This window comes from Sphaerodactylus townsendi, linkage group LG05 (genome assembly GCF_021028975.2).
Source record: "Sphaerodactylus townsendi isolate TG3544 linkage group LG05, MPM_Stown_v2.3, whole genome shotgun sequence".
NCBI lineage: Eukaryota > Metazoa > Chordata > Lepidosauria > Squamata > Sphaerodactylidae > Sphaerodactylus > Sphaerodactylus townsendi.
The window spans coordinates 126482009-126507594 of NC_059429.1; the positions used below are offsets into that span (position 1 = coordinate 126482009).

Consider the following 25586-nt stretch of genomic DNA (forward strand, 5'->3'; position numbering starts at 1 on the left):
TACGCCTCTGAGCCAACCGTTTTTTCTAAACTAAAACCTCAGTATTCAGGTTGAATTGCCGGGTTGGCACTTTGAGATAAATAAGTGGGTTTTGGGTTGCAGTTTGGGCACTCAGTCTCAAAAAGGTTCGCCATCACTGCCCTAAGCAGTGGGAGATCGAGGCCAACAGTGCATCAACCATCACCGGTGATACAGCAACGTCAGTTCTGGCATGCACAGGAAGTGACAACAATCCGTTGCCAGAAACGCCAGGCACTCCGGTTTCTAGGCAAAAATTCATAGTGTGTCAGCAGCCTTAGGCCTTCCCCTACCAGCAGCAAGTGACCTCTCCGACCAGCTGATTGGCAATGGGAACCACTGGTCACGGGTGGGAAAATCCCTACCCCTGGTGGGCATCGTGGAAGGTTTTAAAGAGGCATGTCTCACTGCTGGATCACATACGCAGCATCTAGAACGTTGCTGGTTCTATCTCTAGCTAACGAATCTCAAGCGTCAGGGCTACAAATGACCTCCCAGCAACATTTGGGCGAGTTATTTCATCAATCAGAGATTCTCTTCCTTCCGTTCCCATCTCCCCGCCCGTGCTAAGCGTCAATATCCATTCCGTTGCCATAGCAGGACATTCTTTATGTGTACAAATGTGGAGATCACAGCTTGAAAACAGCATGCCTGCCTGGCACCCTTTGATCCGTGCAGCTACGTCTCTCACCAGCATCCCTCTATAAACACCTGGGCCTCTTGAACAATCTCCAACGCTCTATTTCAAACCCCCCAGGAGCTGTCCTTTCTGGCCAACAACCTGGATCGTTTCAAGTTATTTCCAGCATTTTTGGAAAGAACTGTGGGGCTGTTTCTTAGGGCACAGGAGTTTCACGAAAGCTCTCCTGAAGCTATGGTGACACAGGGGATACAGGATCGGGTTGATGGCAGAGTTGATCCACAAGAGCCAGAAGGAAGTCTCGTACCAGAATTCGGGGATGCAGTGGCCGTGGCAGGCCGCCCGGATGATCATAAGCAGCGTGTACGGTGCCCAGCAGAGGCCAAAAATGCCCACAATAACCGCAAGCGATTTGGCTACTTTCTTGTCCCGGGTCAGCCTGAAACGTTGCGTCATGTTCTGGGAGACCACCTTCATCCGTTTCTCCAAGGAGAGAGTGGAGGCGGAATGCTTATAGCTCCTTTTGGAAGAGGGTTTAAGTTTGTTGCCGTGTTGCCCAGAACTCTCGGTGCTAGACGTCCGGGAGTGTTTCTCTTGCGGGTCCTCATGGCCGTTCTCCTTTTGTAGGTCCAATTTCGGCACGTCCAAAGTTTGTGCCGGGTTTCTCGGTTCCCATTTACAGCATTTCAGGGACAGCTTTGCTTCCGGGCTCATTTCCATCTCCTCCATGAAGTTCTGGCTCTGGTTTTCGTGGAGCACCTCCAGGCGGATTTTGGTGCGTTTGTGGATGTTCAGGTAGATGCTCAGGTTGAAAAACATCACGCTGAGGAAAGGGGTGAAGAACTCAATGGTGGAGGCCGTCATGAGGAAATACCAGTTGTAGAAAAACTCCGCATAGCATTCCCCATCGGGGATGATGCTTCCACCAGATACGTATTCCCAGCTGATAATGGCGGGTCCGTAGAGTAGGAAGGCCAAAAACCACACCATCGCCATCTTGAACATGGCTTGCTTGGTGTCCCCCTGTTGAGCTCTGTAGGAGACCTGCAACGGAAGGGGAAAGAAATACTTAAAGAAATACTTCAATCAGTGATGGGCTAGAACTGCCAACTCTGGTTTGGGAAATTCCAGAAGAAGAAGAAGAAGAAGAAGAAGAAGAAGAAGAAGAAGAAGAAGAAGAAGAAGAAGAAGAAGAAGAAGAAGAAGAAGAAGAAGAAGAAGAAGGAGGAGGAGGAGGAGGAGGAGGAGGAGGAGGAGGAGGAGGAGGAGGAGGAGGAGGAGGGGGGGGGGGGAGGAGGAGGAGGAGGGGGAGGAGTAGTTTGGATTTATATCCCACCTTCCTCTCCTGTAAGAAGACACAAGCTGGCTTACAAGCAGAAGCGGAGTGCTCATGGGGACATGTGGGGTCGCATGTCCCCAGACACATGCCAGCTGATCACGTGGAGGTGGAAAATCACCCCCCACCCCACCCCTCGGCCCAACCCGGCCAGGCCCCACTAGGCTGATTCTTCAGCCGGCAGAGCAGGTTTTTCCCCGGGTGCCATTTCTCCCCCCTACACCTCTGCTTACAAGCTCCTTTCCCTTCCTTTTCCTGCAACAGACACCTTGTGAGATAGGTGGGGCTGAGGGAGTTCCAAAGAACTGTGACTGGTCCAAGGTCACCCAGCAGGAATGTAGGAGTGTGGAAACACATCTGGTTCACCAGATAAGTCTCTGTCACTCAGGTGGAGTGGGGAATCAAACTTGGTTCTCCGGATTAGGGAGGGGAGATGGGAGGGGTATAATGCCAAGTCCTTTCTTGAGCCTTTTCTCCAGGAGAACTGATTTTTGTAGTATGGAGATCAGTTGGAATTCTGGGAGATCTCCAGGCCTCGCCTGGAAGCTGGCAACCCTAGCTATGGTCACTATGTATTAAAATGTTTACATCTTGGCTTTCCTTGTGGTTCAAAGTGGCTTGCAATAATAATTAAAAATATTTCCAGTTCAAACCAGGAAAAAAACCAGGAAACCTCAAATCTCTTTCTACCTCCTCTGAAGAGATGCCTGCCATTCAAACACATTAAAAAGCCCTGGTAGACAAACAGGCATTGTGGCACCTCCTCAAGAACTCGGAGGGGGGGTCTGCCCTCACCTCTTCAGGAGCCTGTTCCAAAGATCAGAAGCCACAAAGGAAAAGACCTGGGCTCGGGTTGATGCCAGTTGGGCCACCATGGATGGCCTGATAGCCAACAAAAATATGAAGATATAAAAACTCTGAAAGGAAACTGAGATTTTTAAGCCAAGTATCCTATCTATCTATCTATCTATCTATCTATCTATCTATCTATCTATCTATCTATCTATCTATCTATCTATCTGTCTGTCTGTCTGTCTGTCTGTCTGTCTGTCTGTCTGTCTGTCTGTCTGTCTGTCTGTCTGTCTGTCTGTCTGTCTGTCTGTCTGTCTGTCTGTCTGTCTGTCTGTCTGTCTATTTATTTGTTTATTTATGGGATTTTTATACCGCCCAACCCCCGGAGAGCTCTGGGCGGTGCACAACACAAATTCTACATACAATATAGACAAACAAAAACCCCATTAGATTTAAATGTAAGAATTTAAAACACAGCGGTAAATTCAGTAAAAATAGCATCAGCAATAACCCCGATTAAACCCTCCCAAGGAGGGGGAAGCAGAACAAAAAGTGGGTCCCCTAGATGACAGGGGGACTCCGAAATCGGAGAAATAGAATAGAATTACTGGAGCCCTCCTGTGTTAGATGTTCTCTTGCCACACAAATTTCATTGGTCCCTCACCAGTGGCATAGCGCCAAGGTTACAAGGGGGGGGACAACACACCAGGCATGCGCAGGGGGCATGGCAGGGGCGTTCTGGGGCAGGGTGGGGTGTGGCAGGGGCGCAGGGCGCATGCGTGCCCCGGGCACAGTTCCCCCTTGCTCCGGCCCTGCCCCTCACTAGTTATCCCACACTCTGACCTGGATGGCCCAGGCTAGCTTGATCTCGTCAGACCTCAGAAGCTAAGCAGGGTCAGCTCTGGCTGGGACTTGGATGGGAGACCTCCAAGGAGGGCCGGTCATGATGAAGAGGCAGGCAATGGCAAACCACCTCTGTGGGGATTCGAACCTGGGACTTCCTGATCCTAGTAAGACATTCAAACCACTACACCACCCTGGCTCTCATATGCCCAATTGTAGCACCTGTTGGAATCTTGAACAACAAATGAGTCTAGCCCAGTGGTGGCGAACCTTTGGCACTCCAGATGTTATGGACTACAATTCCCATCAGCCCCTGCCAGCATGGCCAATTGGGTATGCTGGCAGGGGCTGATGGGAATTGTATTCCATAACATCTGGAGTGCCAAAGGTTCGCCACCACGGGTCTAGCCTATAGGGGTAGCGAAGCAAGAGGCTTATCAGCAGAGACATTTGTTTGGGTGCTGTGTGGTTTCCAGGCTGTATGGCTGTGTTCTAGCAGCATTCTCTCCTGACGTTTCGCCTGCATCTCTGGCTGGCATCTTGAGAGGATCTGATGGTAGGAACGGAAAGCAAGTGGAGTATATATACTGTGAGGCCGAAAGGTGAGGCCATCTGAATAGAGTAGCCTGGCATGTGAGTCACAGAGAAGTCTGTAGCATGGGAGTAATAATGAAGATAGCAAGGTCAATAGGTGAATGGATCTGAATAGCAATCAACGGGAACAAAGACCAGGATACTTCTATTCAGATCCATTCACCTGTTGACCTTGCTATCTTCATTGTTACTCCCATGCTACAGACTTCTCTGTGACTCACATGCCAGGCTACTCTAGTCAGATGGCCTCACCTTTTGGCCTCACAAAATATATATACTCCACTTGCTTTCCGTTCCTACCATCAGATCCTCTCAAGATGCCAGCCACAGATGCAGGCGAAACGTCAGGAGAGAATGCTGCTAGAACACGGCCATACAGCCCAGAAACCACACAGCACCCAAGTGATTCCGGCCGTGAAAGCCTTTGAAAATACATAGAGACATTTGTATTTTGCATTGCAGAAAAGCTAAACATTCAGAAGCGTGGAATCTCCTCCAAGGACACCTGCGCTTTGTACTCAGATTATCCCCATGATGCATTTGCATAAAAGCAATATTAATTATATCATCAACGCAAAAAAAAAAAAAGGCTTTTAGCCTCCTCTGCATCTACAGCACACCATTTTTGGCTGCTCTCTCGATTAGCTCATTCGTTCCTATACTGAAATGTACAGGGATAAATACGGAATATTAAAGGAGCTCTAGAGAGCCTGCCTTGGTCCTTGAAGCATCATTTTGGAAGGGGCAGTTTCTAGGGCTGCCAACTGGCCCGCAAGAAAATGTTTTATTCAATGTATTGTCGAAGGCTTTCATGGCCGGAATCACTTGGGTGCTGTGTGGTTTCCGGGCTGTATGGCCGTGTTCTAGCAGGATTCTCTCCTGACGTTTCGCCTGCATCTGTGGCTGGCATCTTCAGAGGATCTGATGTTGGGAAAGCAAGTGGAGAATATATACCTGTTGGAGTGTCCAGGGTGGGTGAAGAAACATTGTCTGTGAGTAACAAAGAAGACAACCAGGTCAATAGGTGAGGGCATCTGAATAGAAGTATGAGTAACAATGAAGTCTATAGCATGGGAGTAACAATGATGTCATTGTTACTCATACTTCTATTCAGATGCCCTCACCTATTGACCTGGTTGTCTTCTTTGTTACTCACAGACTATGTTTCTCCACCCACCCTGGACACTCCAACAGGTATATATACTCCACTTGCTTTTCTTTCCTATTATCCAGCCACAGATGCAGGCGAAACAGATGCAGGCGAAACATCAGGAGAGAATGCTGCTAGAACATGGCCATACAGCCCGGAAACCACACAGCACCCAAATGTTTTATTCCTTCGACAGGGTTTGATAGGATGTTATTTTCCTCCACGCCGTGGAAAGTTTCAACTGCTCATTCCCACATATTAAACCTCTGTTAAAGAAACAGACTTCATAGAGGCATTTAGAGTTTCCAGGAGGACCTTTGGCACTTCCAGGATAAAGAGTGGACTATTACTTCCCATCAGCCCCTTCTAGCATGGCCAATTGGCCACGCTGGAAGGGGCTGATGGGAATTGTGGTCCATAACATCTGGAGTGCCAAAGGTTCGCCACCACTGGCATAGGCCCTCTGGGAATTTCTTGCCTTGAAAACCCTGCAGAGGTACACTCTAATCTGGAGAACTGGGTTTGATTCCCTACTCCTCCACCTGAGTGGCAGAGACTCGTCTGGTGAACCAAATTAGCTTGTGCAACACATGCCAGCTGGGTGACCTTGCACTAGTCACAGATTTTCAGGACTCTCTCAGCGCCACCCACCTCACAGGGAAAGGAGATTGTAAAGCCCCTTTGAGTCTCCTCACAGGAGAGAAAGGGGAAATATAAATCCAAACTCTTCTTCTAAGGTCCCTTCCACACATGCAGAATAATGCACTTTCAATCCACTTTCAGTGCACTTAGCAGCTGTATTTCACTGTGCGGAATAGCAAAATCCACTTGCAAACAATTGTGAAAGTGGATTGAAAGTGCATTATTCTGCATGTGCGGAAGGGGCCTAAGTCAGCTGTGACTTGATGGCATTTTCTACCTCCAACAAAGGAACAGGATTTTTTTTCTCCAGGCCAATTGGCAACTGGAGCAACCACTCTGCTTTCCCCCTTTATTGGTGCCTTCGTTGGATCTATTTACATTCAGCAAATCCATGTGGCATAGTGTTTTGTGGGCTGCAGGTGAGTAGGGCACGTTTAAATATTCCCCCAACAAAAATTGAAAATCTCTGCATTTGGAAAGCTACCCTGTCAGGAAGGAGGGTTCAGCTTATGTATTTTCCTGGCCTGCTATTTCTCTCCATGCAAGGAGGCATGTATCCTGCCACTTTAGTTCCCATAAGTCTCCTTAGGGGGGAGAAACTGCTGGCAGGATACATGCCACAGTTTTTATTTTCATGGGGAAGCATTCCAAGAGGACGACGCTCACCTGGATCTCTTAGTGATGCTGCCCAGGGAAAGCATTGGCCACAGCTGTCTCTTGCATGTATAAAATGTAAAAAGCTGACAGTCTTGATCCTCTTTGATCTGAGATTGCAAATGCCTTAGCAGACCAGGTCCTCGGCAGCAGCAGCAGCAGCAGCAGCAGGCCATTGCTTTCACATCCTGCATGTGAGCTCCCAAAGGCACCTGGTGGGCCACTGCGAGTAGCAGAGAGCTGGACTAGATGGACTCTGGTCTGATCCAGCTGGCTTGTTCTTATGTTCTTATGACAATAGATCGTTTCAGAGGACGGTCTGCAGTAAAACAATTAGATTGAAGTCCAGTACCACTTTAGAGAAAAACAAGATTTTGGGGCTGTCAGTCAAAACTCCCTTTGTCAGATATGGTACGTGACAAGGGGAGTTTTGACTCCTAAAAACTCATTCCCCCAAAACCTTGTTGGTGTCTCTAAGCGCGAGAGGGGAGGAGTAGTATAAAAATTTAATAAAATGGAAAAATAGAAAATAGGTGCTACTGGACTTGAATCTAGCTGACAATAGTGGACTTACTATGGTAGAATTTTGTTTAATCACAGGGCATCAAACAGTGCAATTTTATACCTGATCCTTCTGCAATTATTGCATGTAGCAAATTCACCATGAAGTAATTTCATTGTTTGACTTTTGCGGTGCAATTATTTCACCTGAATGAATGCGTGCTGGGCCAGTAGAATCCTTTGTTTACTGCACCTGGGAAGTTCCCAGGATTCACTGGTAAGCGATGCGCATGCAGAGTAAACCCCAGAATATGCTAATTCAGAATTCAGACCTAATAATGTTCAGACATAATAATATCCATCATCTCAAACGTGAGTGTAAAAACTACTTTCTAATGTTGAACATTTCTAAGCTCTCTCTGGGCACTGCATCCCCGAGGGCAGTAAGAAAAAGAAAAGTCCAAGAACTGGGAGGGTTAATCCAAGATAATAAAGGTTTCAGGATGTGGTGTTTTTTTTTTATCAAGGGTGGAAGCTGTACATCAGTGCATTCAGGGGATTAAAACAAGAGCTCGATCCAAATGGGCCAAGGCCCGTTTGGGGAACTGAGGCCCTTTTCGCACGGGTCAAGACACACGGGTGCAAACTGGGATACATAATCTGGAACCAACGTGGCTGGCCGACGTGCCTTTGCACAGAGGTGCGTCGACTGTTACTGTACCTGACTCTCCCGGCTGTGTAGCAATGCAGCCAGCCACGGACAACCCCCAGAGTTACACAGAGGTCTCTGGACGTCCGTGGCCACGCAGGAGAGATGCAGGGAAAGCAAAACAAATTAGGCGCGACCGAGTAACGCCCACGGGGGGCCGTTCACTCAATGACAGCTCCCACCTGGCTTTTTAAAAAAGAATCACTGATAATGCAATTGTTGTTAACCCTGGGTTGGGGCAGAAAAACCGGGGCGGACCTGATACGGGGGCAGGAACCATGCAAAGTTCCCGCCCGCAACAGGTTATATCTTGTTATCTTTTTTTTATTATTAAAACAATAAAACTTGACAACATGCACATTTGTCAGCCATCAAAACATTAATCATTTTTTGGCTTTGGCTAACCAAACTCTGGTAGGTTTGGTCTCGGAAATCCTTCAGTAGGCCCAATACTTGTAGCTCAGTTACAATGCTCTCAAAGACATTTGAACTAACAGTTCTGATTTTTACTCTCCCAACTAATGTTTTGATGACTGACAAATGTGCATGTTGTCAAGTTTTATTGTTTTAATAATTAAAAAAAAGATTGCCCAAGCCAGAATATGGTTGATGTTGACGAGGAAGTTGTATTGATTTCTTGTTTAAACAACTTAAAAAGTTGTCTCTGCATTGCAAACATTGTAGTCAATTGTAGGTTTGAATTATTTCTTTTGGTGAACGATTAGAGAAGCATTTTTTGTATGTACATTATATTATAAAGATTTTTAAAATAATCATTGTCTTCTTGGGACAAGTGAATTAGCCTGTTTGGGTGTAAAAGTGTATTGACTGTACTTATATAGTGTACCCATCCCATAATATTTTGAATATCTGCATGTCATGGCAGCCGTCTGTTAGAGTATCCCCTCTAATGGCGGCTGCCTGTGGAATCCACCATAATGGTGGAGGCAAGGGGGGCAGGCAGTGAACGCTTCCTGCTTGCTGTAGTTTGCACAGGCAAGCAGGAAGCGACTGAAACCCGGGTTTAAGGGAAAACGTTGCAAAATTAGCAATTTTAATTAAACTCGGGTTCTGGCCACTAAAATGGGCTAGCAGCATTTTGTGCTAACTCCTCCCAAACACTTTTTAAAAGTGGAATGGGCTTCAGCTTAATGGTCACTAACTGCTTGGGAGAGAGATCTTTTTCAAACTTCAAAAAAATGTAAGAATAAATTAAGGGCCACAATGTCTCAAGAGAGGTTGTCCGCACTGAGCCTTCTGTGTATTGAAAGTGACAAACTTAGACAAGCAAATTTTGATGAACTTTTGGCTGATTTTGCTTTGAGGAAGGCTAGAAAAATACTTTTTAGTCTTAAGAGTATTGGATGATTGTAGTTTCTTTATTTTTTAATATTTATTTTAAAACCAATTGTTTAATTGTTTAATTACTACATAAAGTTGAATCTAAACGTGTCACACTATCATTGTCAGGTAATCGTGATCACCTTATTAACACTTCCCAAGCAATGAAATTTGTAAACTCAAGGTTTTTTTAAAAAAGGATATAACAGTAAACTTACAATTTAATTTTCCTTAAAAATCCTGCTTATTCCACAGATGCTTACAAAGTTCAGTTATGGCTAAAATTTTGCAAAGTGTAAATTTGAATATTTATGCATTTTTTTCAATCACCACAATATTTAACAATATCATCTTATGCCCATCCTTTAGAGCAGGAATCGTGAATTGTGGGATTTTAAACACCCATAATCATCCTCGGTTTTACTCAGCTTTAAAACACTCTTCCGTCTTCCTCTAGTCATGAGGGTGGGGGATTTCCAAGGGGAGGGGCTCACAAGTGGAGTAGCCTAGGGCCTCTCTTCATCTAAATCCAACTATATGCAGACACACTTCCTTTAGAAAAGGAATATGGTGCTTACTCTATGGCAGGGGTAGGGAACCTGCGGCTCTCCAGATGTTCAGGAACTACAATTCCCATCAGCCCCTACCAGCATGGCCAATTGGCCATGCTGGTAGGGGCTGATGGGAATTGTAGTTCCTGAACATCTGGAGAGCCGCAGGTTCCCTACCCCTGCTCTATGGCAAGGTAAAGAAGAAGAAGAAGAAGAAGAAGAAGAAGAAGAAGAAGAAGAAGAAGAAGAAGAAGAAGAAGAAGAAGAAGAAGAAGAAGAAGAAGAAGAAGAAGAAGAAGAAGAAGAAGAAGAAGAAGAAGAAGAAGAAGAATTTGGATTTATGCCCCACCTTTCTCTTCTATAAGGAGACTCAAGGAGTCTTACAAGCTCCTTTCCCTTCCTCTCCTCACAGACACCTTGTGAAATAGGTGGGGCTGAGAGAGTTCCGAAGAACTGTAATTAGCCCAAGGTCTCCCAGCAGGAATGCAGGAGTGCGGAAACACACCTGGTTCACCAGATCAGCCTCTGCCTCTCAGGTGGAGGAGTGGGGAATCAAACCCATGTCTCCAGGTTAGAACCCACCAGCTCTTAACCACTACACCATGCTGGGTCCTATAGATGATCCTGTTAGCAAATGGCATGTTGGTATAATTGTATGGGGGTGTTTAAACTCATGGTTAAAGAACATTGGCTGGCTGATAAGGAGAGAAACTCAGCACAGTCAGAGGTCTTTTAACACATGAACACATGGGAAGATTCCCTTTGCTGAATCAGACCCTTAAAGTCTGATTTGAGAGGAAAGTCTATGTTTTCTCAGCAGCATTCATGAAGTGACTCTTGTCTGAGCAGGAGACAAGTGATTTCTGTCAGGCTTAAATGCAGGAAATCCAGACTTGAAGCCTCACTGTGTAGAATGCTCTTTGGTAGGTCAATATTCTCACCCTGCCTGGTCTCACAAAGTTCTAATAAAACTCAGTAGGTGTTCTTCGGAGGCTTTTAAAAAAAACAAAGTCCTTGGGGGAAAGAGTAGGGTACAGATGCAATATAAATGAATAAAACCTAGTGCAAGCCACATATCTGATTAGATAATAGATCTTTCCCTGGTAAATTGCTCCCATTTCTGTGTGGCTTTAAATATCTCTGTATATCTCCTGGGGAGATAATTGCATTTTTAACATGTGCACAATAATCCATTAAAACATCATATTTGCTATTTCAAACCTTTGCTTATCTTTCTTTGTGCCATGACTTTGAACTGCTGTTAAAAGTTTCATGCAAGCTTTTCTCTCATTCTCCTTCCTTTTGGGAGGTGGTGTGACAGACAGATGAATACTGACGAGTTGTCCCTGTCATGGAACCTTGGCTGATAGGAGGTTTGAAAAGAAAAGGAAAACAGAGAAATCTGTGGTAGGGAATTGAGAGTTGGTAGCTGAGAAATGACAGTTGGATAAACGGAGTTAGAAGCTGAGAATTAGAGGCTAGCAGGAACACAAGTGTGGACAATCAAGAAAGATCCTGTGTGAGGGAAATGCATTGAGTGTCCTTTCCTTAGTAGCTCCAAAGAAAGGAGAGTGATCCCTATGCAGTTTTAAGGAAGAAAACTGGCAAACTATGTGGTTTGTTCCTGATTCCACTAACTTTAGAAATATTGTTTCAAGAAGCTTATGACTGTTCAACTAAGTAGTGATTGCCAAGGGCCATTTATGGACATGTGGTCTCCTTAGTTCTGTCCTAAAGAAAAGACCTGCTGCCCTGAGCCCAGGCATGACCCCAAGCCAGGCAGAGCAAGGCAATCCAGAGATGACCAAAATCCAGAAACTTCAGCATCTCATTTTCCTCCTTTGGTTGGGCTCCAATCCTTTCAAGTGGGGGGAAATGGGATTGGGCAGGCAAGAAACAACAAGTGTTTGTGGAACTTAACTGCTTCCCAAACTGCCTGCCAACTTGAGAGTGGGGAAGAACAAGACAGTGCCCCCGCCCCATAAATCTTAAATGGTCTAGTAAATTAATGGTAGAACACAGGTGCTGCCAAAAAAAGTTGGCAAGCAACCCCTCCCCACCCCCCAGGTTGCAAGGAGGGAATGAGGAAGCAGGAGATGGACGAAATGGCAGATTGGCTCACCTAAGGACACTTCATAGCAGAAAAATCCCAGGTGTAAACAAAAATGCTCAGGAAAACCCCACTGGAAAGCAAGCAGGGCCTGGGTAAGTAGTGCACCCACAAAGGGCCTGTCTCGTTCAAACTCAGACGTATCAACACCTGTTTGTGAAATATATCACTTACATACTGAGTACAAAATACCTCCCTCCCTCCCTCCCTCCCTCCCTCTCTCTCTCTCTCTCTCTCTCTCTCTCTCTATCTATCTATCTATCTATCTATCTATCTATATGTTATATATCTATCTATCTGTGGCCTGAGGGCTTGGGATGCCCTTACAATGTTCGCTCGGATGGCCAGAGATGAGCAGTGAAAACAGTAAATAGGTAATAATGTTAGGTAATACGAGTGGCAGTGAAACACATGCACACTTTGCCGTGTGAGATGTCAGGTGGGGTCCCCCCCCCTTCATATGCAGGTAACTTTCACTCTCTGTGGCTCACCCACTGCTACCACACAATACACATCCAGCTCATTTTCACACACCTCACTCTGCCCTCCCTCACATCCAACCACCACTTACCCACTTCCTCACCTATATTCACCACAGCTCTCTTTTACTAAAAGCAAGCTGGAGTTTGCCTTTTTCTTCTAAGAAAATCCGGCGGGTGGGGGCAAACCAACACTACCGGCTCCGCTTCTTTTGCACATGGCCCTTTAAGAACCCAGGGAGCTGGCCTCGATCTGAGTGCGTCACCACCCTGCCTCTGCTGCCTGACTGGGATAGCCTCCTTGCCCCAGTTCTGCCTTACCCAAGCCAGGACTGTGTGTGTCAACCACCCTCATGGACAGCGGGATTCGCACTCTGGACAGTTCCGTTGTGGAATGGGAAGGGTTACCTTATACTAAAAAAAAGACAGCACCATATAACAATGTGCATTGAAAAGGGAAAGAGGGATTCCATTTGACCACCCCAAAAGGCTATGCTGGGAATCATTGGACCTGCATGGACATCTGTGTGGGTTGCAGACTGTGATGAGAAGGACAATTGCCACAGCAACGCGTGGCTGGGCCCGCTAGTAGTTTATAAATATCCTACGTTTCCTCCTTCCTGTTGTTTAACCTGCAAGGTTTATTTCCTAAAACTTCCCTGACAACCTGACTTTACCATTTTCCCCAAAGAGAAAAATAAAACAGTTTTGATTTTCATTTCACCAAGGCTCTCTAGTGCTATATTCTTACTTCTATTAAGAATTTTTGAAGGATTCCTCACCATCTCAAGTGTGGGACAGGAAAATAACAAGATACAATTCACAAGTCTTTGGAGTGATAATGGTGGTTGGTGAGGAAAAATAAATAAGATCTATCAAAAGGCGGTGGTTTTAATTTTCACAGGTATCAATGATATATTCTCAACAAGGGTTTGTTTATTTTTTTTTGCTGTAGAAAAAAAGAATAAAAACTGGTTTCTTGAACAAAACCCAGGATTTCCTGTTTCATAATAATGCCAGCCTTCATGCGTTTTAGGCTTACTTTCTTGTCATATTGTAGAGAAAAGTTTGAAATCAAGCGGCCGGTTTGCAAAGGTTCCCCGATTGAAGTCAGCCTTGGGGAGGGGAAGTAATTCTCTCTCAGAGATTCTCCACAGGGCCTCAATCTTCCTCCCTTTTCCACAATAACTTTGTTTCCATCCTAACCTATCAATCAATACTATATGGGGGGGGAAAGTCTGAAGAGACCAAATTTTACAACCAAGTAAAATAAAACACGCAGTCGTGATCACCTGGACTCAAACTGAACACCCTGATTTCCAGTCCACATTTCCAGGTCCTTTAACAGAGTATCCGGCTCCTGACCTGGGCCCCTTCCGCACACGCAAAATGATGCGTTTTCAAACCACTTTCAAAACTCATTGCAAGTGGATTTTGCTATTCCGCACAGCTTCAAAGAGCACTGAAAGCAGTTTGAAAGTGCATTATTCTGCATGTGCGGAATGAGCCCTGGCCTCCCCTTGACTCTACCATTGGACTGTCTACTTGCCAGCAGCCTTAGCTACTCCTGACTTCACTTCCTGTTCTTTCTGATTATTCTCAACCCACTTGCTCTGCTCACGCCGTCTTGGGAATGATTTGCAAACACCTCTGCCTTATTTGCTTCTCAGGTGCCCCATCACTGATCCTTCACCGACAGGGATGTGAGCTAACTTTCCAGAATACTTGGCTTCTTTAGGCACCGGTGGTTACAGCATGGTATGTGTGTACATATGTGCTGTCAACTTGCAACAGACATAATTTCCACCAGACGTTCTTTAGGTTGCCCTTTGGGATACAATCTACAAGTTTGGAGTGACTTATGCATTGCTGCAGGAGCTGCATGGCGTAGTGGTTAAGTGCTTGCGCTGCCATTTGCACGGTCAGGAGTTCGAGCCCCCAGTGGGTCAGATATCCTGGCAGCTGGCTCATGGTCAACTCAGCCATCCTTCCATTTCTTGGTCAGTAAATGAGTACCTAGCTCAAAGCTAGGGGGTAAAGAATAGGTGGGGAAAGCAATGGCAAACTACCCCACAAAGAGGGGTACCTTGCAGTGGTACCCCAGGGTCGAACACGGCTGAAGGGGAAACTTTACCTTTTTTATGTATTGCTGAAGGCTTTCACAACCAAAATCAACTGGCTGTTGTGGGTTTTCTGGACCTTGTGACTTTGACATGTGCCACCGAGAGAAGCACATCTTACCTTGGCGTGCCTCTGAAGATGCCAACCATAGATGTGGGTGAAACATTAGGAGCAAAACTCCCGGACCACAGCAACACGGCGCGGAAAACCCGCAACCACCATTTGAGGTGTTTATTTAGTGGGATGGTACAACCTATGTATTTTAATAGTGGAATATTTTACTGCTAAGCCTTCATATTTGTTAGCTGTTTTTATGGTTGTTTACACTATCGTAATGTTGTAAGCAGAGGTGGGATCCAGCAGGTTCTCACAGGTTCCCGAGAGTAGGTTACTAATTATTTGTGTGTGGCGAGAGGGGGTTACTGATTGGTGGTTTTGCCACGTGATTTTTGACTTAGTTACGCCCCTCCTCTCAGCAGCAGCGCGCAGAACTTGAATCAGTCTAGCAGGAAGTGCACCAGTGTGCGTGGCAGCCTGCGCCTGCGTGCATTCGTTTCCCGCCCAAGGACCGACGCAGAGGCTGTGTCCTTGCAGGCAGGCAGGCAGGCAGGCAGGTTGTTACCATGAATGCCCCGCCCCTGGAATGCCCGGCCACGCCCCGGTCATGCCCCGCCCAGCCCCATTGGCGCTACACCACAGTTTGAATCCCACCACCATGGGAACCTGTTACTAAAATTTTTGGATCCCACCACTGGTTGTAAGTCACCAAGAGGCCCTTTGTGTGAGTGGTGACTATGATAAATCAAATAAATAAAAGGATGACTCCAGCAAAAGGCTTGCAAGGCAAGTGAGAAGCAGAGGTGGTTTGCTATTGCCTTCCTCTGTTCTTGTTCTGAGCTCCCTGATCCAAGATCCAATCTTGTTTAGCTGCCAAGGGCCCCTCCCACACATGCAGTATAATGCACTTTCAATCCACTTTCGATCCACTTTGCAGCTGGATTTTACTGTGCATAATAGCAAAATCCACATGCCAATAATTGTGAAAGTCAGTGGTGGGATCCAAACATTTTCATAACAGGTTCCGATGGTGGTGGGATTCAAACAGTGGCGCCGCCGCACACACGCGCCTCCAGTCCCTATTGGGCAGGGAGGTTGCTTTAGTAACCTCTTCTCGGCACTCAGAAAAAATTAGTAACCACTTCTTCAGAAGTGGTGAGAAGTGGTTGGATCCCACCTCTGGTGAAAGTGCATTATTCTGCATGTGCGGAAGGGGCCAAGGTCCGACAAAAGTGGGCTATACGATGCTTCCTTCCCTCCCTACAGCATGGTAGGACACATAACTTTTCTAACAAGATTTGGAGAACAGCATGAAGAAAGGGTCCTTCTAGTTAGACGTGGTATTGCCATTAGGCAAATTCCATCAGACCATCGGATTAGTCTGTTGGCTCTTAGCAACTCAAGACTCACCGCTCTTGTCACGGAGAGGAATCGGTCGTAGCTGATCAGTACGATGTTGAAGACAGAAGTGGTGCACAGCAGGTAATCCATCACCAGCCAGAGTTTGCAAAAGCTTCGCCCAAAGGTCCATTTCCCGGTTAAGACGTAGGGGACATACAATGGAATGCAAAAGGCACCTGAAATCAGAGAAGTTGATTGGGGTTTTCAAACATTTATCTGCTGTATTCAGCATAAACAGGACAGGAAGGAAGGAAGGAAGGAAGGAAGGAAGGAAGGAAGGAAGGAAGGAAAATACAATGGAATGCAAAAGGCACCTGAAATCAGAGAAGTTGACTGGGGTTTTCAAGCATTTCTCTTCTCTATTCAGCATAGATGGGACAGGAAGGAGGGAAGGAAGGAAGGAAGGAAGGAAGGAAGGAAGGAAGGAAGGAAGGAAGGAAGGAAGGAAGGAAGGAAGGAAGGAAGGAAGGAAGGCAGGCAGGCAGGCAGGCAGGCAGGCAGGCAGGCAGGCAGGCAGGCAGGAAGGAAGGAAGGAAGGAAGGAAGGAAGGAAGGAAGGAAGGAAGGAAGGAAGGAAGGAAGGAAGGAAGGAAGGAAGGAAGGAACCCCTTCAGGCCTCCTATTCTACCTGGAATGGGAGGAATTTATCCAGCTGACCCAGGTCCCAAATTGTTTGTGTAAAGCGCTGTCAAGTCACAGCAGACTTAGACCAACTCCATTGGTTTTTCAAGGCAAGAGGTATTCAGAAGTGGTTTGCCACTGTGTTGTTACCATGAACTTATTTGGTGGTCTCTCATCCCAACACTAACTAGAGCTGACCCTGAGCTTCCAAGATCCGATGAGATTGGGCCAGTTTGGCCATCCAGGTTAAGGTACAGGTGAATTGCCATTGCCTGCCTCTATGTAGCCACCCTGGACATCCTTGGTGGTTTCTGAGATCTGACAAGGTCAAACTAGCCGGGGCCAGCCATGATAGGGCCCAAGTTGCTACACCTTAATGAGGAGTTCACATGTCTAACCTTATTTTCACACCGCCCCTCTCAGAAGACCCTGTCATAGCTTCCCATAGCCCAAAGCTTGGCCGATACCATACTGACTTCCCTTTGCTCAACATGGTAGGAAACAACATTTTCCCCCAACATTTCATACAAGATTCAGAGTCCAGCAGGAAGAGAAAGTTGTCCGGTTAGATCTGGGACTGCCAGTAGAACATAAGAACATAAGAACATAAGAACAAGCCAGCTGGATCAGACCAAAGTCCATCTAGTCCAGCTCTCTGCTACTCGCAGTGGCCCACCAGGTGCCTTTGGGAGCTCACATGTAGGATGTGAACGCAGTGGCCTTCTGCGGCTGTTGCTCCCTATCACCTGGTCTGTTAGGCGAATACCAACAGTAGGCGAATACCAACAAAGAATGCAAACCTATGCATATTTAAGCATCACTGGAGATATTGAGACTTTCTTCTAAGTAAACTTCCCTTGAATTTTACTGCATATGGCCTCCCTTTGAGTCCTTAAAAGCTCTACTTCAAACAATGAACCACAAACCTTTCCTGGCCTCCTGCATCAATCTATTATTCATTTATTTATTATATTATGTTCTGCTCTGACCGCAGGGGCACATTTTAGGAACCTAACATCATTCATATTCAGGTAGGTGTTTCCTCGCTTTCTCTTTGTACTCTGCAAAGCGTTGGGCAGAAGTCTAGGCTTTTATGTGTTGTTAAGAGTGACATATCAATTCTGGAAAAGAACAAAGGACATATCACTTATACGCAAAACCACTGATTAGGAAGAGGAAACATTGCGTCAAGCAAAAAATGTCTGAGTAAATTATAATATTTTTTTTAAAAAAACCCTTTTCCTAGGTCTGAACTTGGATGCTGCATTAAGAGTAAGGCGAAATAATAATCTCTTAGGTCAGGTCCTATCTAGGGCATCTCCTCTCGTGAAAAAAAGACCATGCCTTCCACCCCAAGTTTCAGGCATTGCTCTTCGGAATTCTGGTTTCCTGTTTCCATATCCCACAGCAGCTCATAGATTACGCAGTGGCGTAGGAGGTTAAGAGCTCGTGTATCTAATCTGGAGGAACCGGGCTTGATTCCCAGCTCTGCCGCCTGAGCTGTGGAGGCTTATCTGGGGAATTCAGATTAGCCTGTGCACTCCCACACACGCCAGCTGGGTGACCCTCTGGGCCTAGGTCAAGCAGCTTGGAGCTCTCTCAGCCCCACCTACCTCACAGGGTGTTTGTTGTGAGGGGGGAAGGGCAAGGAGATTGTAAGCCCCTTTGAGTCTCCTACAGGAGAGAAAGGGGGGATATAAATCCAAACTCTTCTAAATGAGTACAAGTTCAGAGGCCCGATAATGAAGAAATCATTACGGATCAATTAATTTAATAATTGATCAGCCCATTCTGGGGTGACCCTAATGTCACATCAAGAGTGAAACCCGGTTTCTGGAAAACGATACCACTTCTTTGGTTCTGTGGAGTCAAACAGGGCTGTGCTGGGATCCCTTGTTTTAAATTGCACTTGAATTATCTGGGTGATAATTTTGTGCCTAATAGTTTCCATCTCCATGAGATAATCGACTGTACTCTTTCATTATTGCTTAATGCAGTTAGCATGCTATTTGCTTCCTGGATTCCAGCAAGCATTCAACTGTTATTAGCTAGCATTAGCAAATACAGTAACCTCACATATCCCAGTACTGTTATACTAGCCTGAGGGTTTATTTTGCTTGCCCTGGGACCTAGCCATGACTGAGTTTTGCTGAATGGAGAACACAACACTGAGCAAATCAATAATAGATCTGAATAGAGCCCTTTGGGGGTTGGGCGGTATATAAGTTTGAAAAATAAATAAATAAATAAAAGCCAGAGGGAAATGTAATCACAGAACAGTTAAGTTCGAGTCCAGTAGCACCTTAGAAACTTACAAGATTCTTCGGGTATAAGCTTTCAAAAGTATAAGCTCCCTTTGAGTCTCAAAGTGTGGTGTATTGGTTAAGAGTGGCAGAGTGGAGAACCAGGTTTGATTCCCTGCTCCTACACATGGAGCCTGCTGGAGGACCTCGGGCTGGTCACAGTTCTCTCAGAACTCTCTCAGCTCCACCTACCTCACAAGGTGTCTGTTGTGGGGAGAGGAAGGGAAGGTGAATGGAAGTCACTTCGAGACTCCTCATGGTTGAGAGTAACTGAGTTTAATTCCAAACTCTTCTTCAAAATATTGTCGAAGGCTTTCTCGGCCGGAATCACTGGAGTGCTGTGTGGTTTCTGGGCTGTATGGCCGTGTTCTAGCAGCATTCTCTCCTGACATTTCGCCTGCATCTGTGGCTGGCATCTTCAGAGGATCTTCTTCAAAAGCTTATACTCTAAAAATCTTATTGGTCTCTACAGTGTCACTGGACTCCAATCTTGCAGAACACCACAGCTGCCCTCTGAAACTATGACCATAGAAGTTTCTAGCTTTTCTTTGTAGGCATCTTTCCTTTCCCACCCGAAGTCTAGGAGGTGGTATGCATACATCGAAGAGATAGAAAAAGCGCAGAGAAGGGCAACAAGGATGATTGAGGGACTGGAGCACCTTCCCTATGAGGAGAGGCTGCAGCGTTTGGGACTCTTAAGTTTGGAGAGGAGACGGCTGAGGGGGGATATGATTGAAGTCTATGAAATTATGCATGGGGTAGAAAATGTTGACAGAGAGACATTTTTCTCTCTTTCTCACAATACTAGAACCAGGGGGCATCCATTGAAAATGCTGGGGGGAAGAATTTGGACAAATAAAAGGAAACATTTCTTCACCAACGCATGATTGGTGTTTGGAATATGCTGCCACAGGAGGTGGTGATGGCCACTAACCTGGATAGCTTTAAAAGGGGCTTGGACAGATTTGTGGAGGAGAAGTCGATTTATGGCTACCAATCTTGATCCTCCTTGATCTGAGATTGCAAATGCCTCAACAGACCAGGTGATCGGGAGCAGCAGGAACAGAAGGCCATTGCTTTCACATCCTGCATGTGAGCTCCCCAAGGCAGTGGTGGGCCACTGCGAGTAGCAGAGAGCTGGACTAGATGGACTCTGGTCTGATCCAGCAGGCTTGTTCTTATGTTCTTATGTTCTTTGGTAAATTAAACCAGCCACTGTAAAAATTAATACTTTCACCAATCAATATGATGTCAAGTTTGTGTCTTCAACCATTAGAGTCTTTATAAGGTGAAGTAAGAGGAGGAGTGAGGAGGAGTTTGAATTTATATCCCCCACTTTCTCTCCTGTAGGAGACTCAAAGGGGCTTACAATCTCCTTTCCCTTCCCTCCCCCCCCACAACAAACACCTTGTGAGTTGGGTGGATCTGAGAGAGCTCCGAAGAACTGTGACCAGCCCAAGGTCACCCAGCTGGCATGTGTTGGAGTGCACAAGCTAATCTAGTTCATCAGATAAGCCTCCACAGCTCAAGTGGCAGAGTGGGGAATCAAACCCAGTTCTCCAGGTTAGAGTGCACCCGCTGGCAGACAGTTGTGTTGTGGAGCTGTAGTTGAGAGGAAAGAATGGTTCAGAATGGCCCTAATTTCTTTTTAAATAAATTGTCGGCTCTTCCAAATGGGATCGTCCTTGAGTTTTAACGTTTATGTTTTTGTTTGAAAAGATTTGCTTCCCACATTAGGACCTACCCGGAAGAGCATAAATTAGAAACATGGTAACAGTCAACAGTGGCTAAATGGCATCTTATCAGCAAAGATAAAATATCCTATACTTAACAAAAGCCAACAAGTAAGTAGAGATAGCATGGCCCTAATCAGAGGAGAGCAATTAATTTCTGCACACATGACTCAATCCCTGCTTCCATCCACATGCACCGATCAACAAAAACATCAGGAGTTAATGAAAAGCCCAGACGAACAGAAGAGTTTTCGCCCGAGGCCTCCGACTCGATAGGCCAGGTGCCAAGTGAACAGCTGCAGAGTTCCAAAGTCAACACACGGTGGCCAAAAAGCCCGTTCTCTGGCGACTTCCCACCTCAGCTCTGAAGCTGCACACAGGGTCTCTGCGGAAGCGCTTGGCTGACGGGCAGATTCTCTAATGAGAACAAATCCTGGCTTGTTTCCATAGGCAGAGAACAATGAAATATCGGTGAACGGCTGAGGACAGCAATTTTATTCAAGAGATGTGGCAGAAAGGGAGTTGTGGGCTGGGATAACGGAATTCCGTAGGACACTCTCTGTAAAAGTAACGGTGAGATTTTAATTTGCCTGTGAAAGTGTTAGGCAGTTTTCTTTCTCCCTCCATCTTTATTGGATATGTTATACTGTTTGTTGTGGGCTTTCCAGCAGTAGTGGGATCCAAAAATTTTAGTAACAGGTTCCCATGGTGGTGGGATTCAAACTGTGGCGTAGCGCCAATGGGGCTGAACGGGGCATGACGGGGGTGTGGCCGGGCATTCCGGGGGCGGGGCATTCCTGGGCGGGGCTGTGGCAAGGACGCAGCTACTGCGCCGGTCCTTGGGCGGGAAACGGATGCACGCAGGCGCAGGCTGCCATGCACACCGGTGCACCTCCTGCTAGACTGCTTCAAGTTCTGCGCGCTACTGCTGAGGAGCGGAGGAGGGGCGTAACTAAGGCAAAAATCACTTGGCAAAATCACCAATTAGTAACCACCTCTCGGCATGCACAAATAATTAGTAACCTACTCTCAGGAACCTGTGAGAACCTGCTGAATCCCACCTCTGCTTTCCGGGCTGTGTGGCCGTGGTCTGGTAGATCTTGTTCCCAACATTTCGCCTGCATCTGTGGCTGGCATCTTCAGAGGTATATCACAGAGAAAAGTGTGTTATACACTGTGTCCAAAGGCTATTGAACTCCACAAACACCACGACAACTTCAACAAGAAGGAAGAGACTCTGAGAATTAACAAAACTTGGCTACCAGTACTTAAAAACACCAGAATCAAAGGCCAAGGGCATGCTGGGTACATGGACAATGGATTCTACCCAGACACAGGATCTGCATTCACTCATACTGTTGCTACTGCAGGGAATGCAAATGTGAACACGAATGTAAATGGACTGAAAACCCCACCCTCAATACAGTGCAGTCAACCCCACCTTTGCATAGCAAGTTCCACCCAAACACTTACTGATTGGTTTCCCCACCCTGGGACATAGACAACATATACCCCACTAAACATTCCCTTCGCGCTGGACACAGTGTGTAACACACTTCTTTCTGTGATACACCTCTGAAGATGTCAGCCACAGATGCAGGTGAAACGTTAGGAATAAGATCGATCATCTGGGGAACCAGATTAGCTTGTGGACTCCAACACATCTGGGGAACCAGATTGGCTTGTGCACTCCAACACATCTGGGGAACCAGATTAGCTTGTGCACTCCAACACATCTGGGGAACCAGATTAGCTTGTGGACTCCAACACTTGCCAGCTGGGTGACTTTGGGCTAGTCACAGTTCTTTGGAGCTCTCTCAGCCCCACCCGCCTCACAGGATGCTTTTTGTGGGCGGGGGGAAGGGCAAGGAGATTGTAAGCCACTTTGAGCCTCCTTCCAGGAGAGAAAGGGGGGATATAAATCCAAACTCCTCCTTTTTTTCCTTCTAGTGTGGTCCAATGAGTTTCCTCTCTGGTGCTGGTGATGAAGGAGGGGGGCATGTGGAGGTAGCAGTTTCCTTCTTGAGACTGCATCCTTGGGTGCTTATCCTTGCTCAGGGATAAAGTCTTGAAAGCCTTGAGAGTCTTGAGAGACCTTCTTGAGATTTCTGTTTTTGCACAGTTGATCATGTGGATTACAACATACTGCTGTGAATCAATGTATGCTGTAATGACCTTTGGGAAGTCAACGTTGAAGCACCGTGCAATCCTTACCGATCAACATCTGACATAGCAAATTCGTAAAACTGTGAGAACATATCAGCTGGATTTTAGCTGATTAGCAAAAATGTAGCTGATATGGCAAAAATATATTCAAAAAAATGGATATAGCAAAAATGGGGCTATTAGCGGAAATAGCCCACAACAATATCTCTCTCATTCATTCATTCATTCATTCATTCATTCATTCATTCATTCATTCACTCACTCATTCATTCATTCATTCATTAATGCATCCATTCATTCATTCCCTCCGCAATCATTCATCTGTCTGTCTGGTTCATTCATCTCATTAATGCATCCATCCCGTCCGGTCCGTCCCGTCTGGTCCGTCGCCTCATTCGTCATTCGTTCCGTCCGTCCGTCCGTCCGGTTCACAACTGTCCGTCAACTGCTCGCTCGCTCCGTTTCGCTCGTCCGTTAGATTCGCTAAGATTACGCTAAGTTACGGTTCATTCATTCATTCATTAGATTTGTTAGTCACTCCTCCCATATTTGGCTCGGGGCGATGTAATACATAAAAGCTGTTTCGACTAGAACCCATGGTTTCAAAGCAAAACAGTACCCAAATAATACGTTTAAATAACCTATACAGTCCATAAAATCAGAAGCTAGTAAACCGGACTACACTAAAAGCTGTAAAAACCAAGCAGTGATGAAAACCTACCTATGGGCCAAGGAGACCTATGGGCCTGGGGAGACTGGTAGTCAGAGATTGGCTGCAACGAAATGGCTGGCAAAACAGTTCCATTTTTCAGGAGCTGCAGAACTCTGTGAAATCCCGCAGGGCTCTGATCTCCTCTGGGAGACTATTCCACCAAGAAGGAGCCAAGGCCAAAAAGGCCCTGGCCCAGTGGTGGGATTCAGCAGGTTTGCACCACTTCGGCAGAACCGGTTGTTAATATGGTGCTTGTAAACAATCAGTTGTTAAATTATTTGAATTCCCACCACCGGAACCTGTTGTAAAATTATTTGAATCCCATCACTGCCCTGGCCCATGTTGAGGTCAAACGGACGTCCCATGAGCCAGGGGTAATAAGGAGTCCCTTGCCTCCAGATCTTCATGTCCTCTGGGGGTTATAATGGAAGAGGCGGTCAAGCAAATATCCTGTGCCCAGACCATAAAGGGCTTTAAGCATCACCATTAAAACTTTGAACCTGATCCGGCTCTCAACTGGCAACCACTGCAGCTCATGCAATACCGGTGATATATGTGCGTGCCACAATGATCCCAAAATAATTTACATATTCTTCTTCATGTTTTGACCAGATATTTAGGGTCTTAGACAAATATATATCATTAGCAATGATATATATCATTAGCAATGATTTTTACCCCTTTTGTTTTCAACCTTGGTGTTTTCATTTAATGTAAATAAAATGAAAAATTATTATGTGTATTTATTAATACTTATATAAAGGCCTTTAATAAAATGTGCCTATAACATGTGTGTATTTGTTCATGTCTTGTGGCATTCAAATATCTGAAATATATTCTATATGGCTCTTATGATAAGCAAGTTTGGCCACACCTGGTCTAACATATGAACATAAACTAAGTTATTTCTGGCTTCATAGATAACAAGTACCGTGATGAACTGCACAAAGAAATATAGGTTTAAAGTGCAAGTCAGTCAGAGGAACAAGGTGCTATCACAGCAGAGTGTGGAGGAAACTTCCTAGGAACCGGAAAGCACCCTGATTGGGTAAGCTGACCCACACTCTGATTGGTGGAGCAACCAGCTGACTCAGAGAGGCAGGAGGTATCTCTCTGAGAGGAAAAGCTTTGTGAGCTTTTGGATTTGGATTCCTGCAAGTTAACACCACTTCCAACATCTGACTTGAAATGTATTGAGCTCAGTGTGTACTGAAAGCAGAAAATAGATAAGAAAACTGAGAGTTTTATTTAGTGGTCAAAGCTGAAGGTAGTGTAGCAGTGAGACTTTTCACAGGTTACCACAAATAAAAGGGAAGAGAATATATCTTTGGAATAAAGAATAATTCCTAAACCTATTAGTACAGGAGTTATACACACAGGTGGATTCCCAGTCTGGTCTATTAATGTTCTGCTAAAGTTACCTCAGGAGGGAGATTTATGTGAAGTACATAGCTACCAATGTGTACTATGTTAAAGGGTACTGTTAGGACCCAAAGTAATTGTGAATCCATTAGCCAGTGACATCTAACTGTACTATCTTAAAGTAAAGAACCTCTCACAGCATCTAAGGAACTGTGAAACCTATAAAACTTAAAGAACCTCATAACATCTAAGCAACTGAAGAAACTTATAAAGCTGAATTAAGAATTGTGCCTGTGCCAAAACTGATATTTGTATATACCGGTAGTTATCTCTTGCTTGATTCCCATCCATTTGAAATATGTCCTGATCCCATCTAGTTTGTTTAATAAATTCTAGTTCTGTTTGATGAATTAGCCTCAGTTCTCCGGTGCCTTGATGAAAAGGGGGATTTCCCACAATGGAAAAACAGGCTTCCTTCACCTTTCTGCAGATCTTAAGACTGAACACTTCATACGCAACCATCAAAACAGCTCAGTCATCAGAGATGATGGGAAAAATCTGCCCAGTAGGGGCGTACTACCCAGGGGGACATATGGGGTCAAATGTCCCTGGGCTGCAGCCATTTAGTCAAGTGGTGGTACCCCTCCCCTCCCGGTCCCTATACTGACTTCAAGACCTGGTGCAAAAAATGTTGTTTCGTCATGGTGCGGGAGGGCACCACTGATCTGTGGTGATCCCAGCAAAGATCTTT

At 45.7% G+C, this 25586-nt stretch overlaps 1 protein-coding gene across 1 annotated transcript in view; it reads right to left on the bottom strand.

Moving 5' to 3' along the window:
- Positions 1-814: 814 nt before the first annotated feature.
- HRH3 (histamine receptor H3) overlaps positions 815-25586 on the bottom strand; it is a 33134-nt gene continuing 8362 nt past the window's right edge. Inside the window, exons 3-6 of the mRNA XM_048497912.1 lie at positions 21818-21848; positions 21619-21623; positions 15949-16115; positions 815-1702 (exon numbers count right to left, since the gene is read on the bottom strand). Of these exons, the coding sequence (XP_048353869.1) occupies positions 815-1702; positions 15949-16115; positions 21619-21623; positions 21818-21848 (1091 nt within the window). The remainder of the gene's footprint in view (positions 1703-15948; positions 16116-21618; positions 21624-21817; positions 21849-25586) is intronic.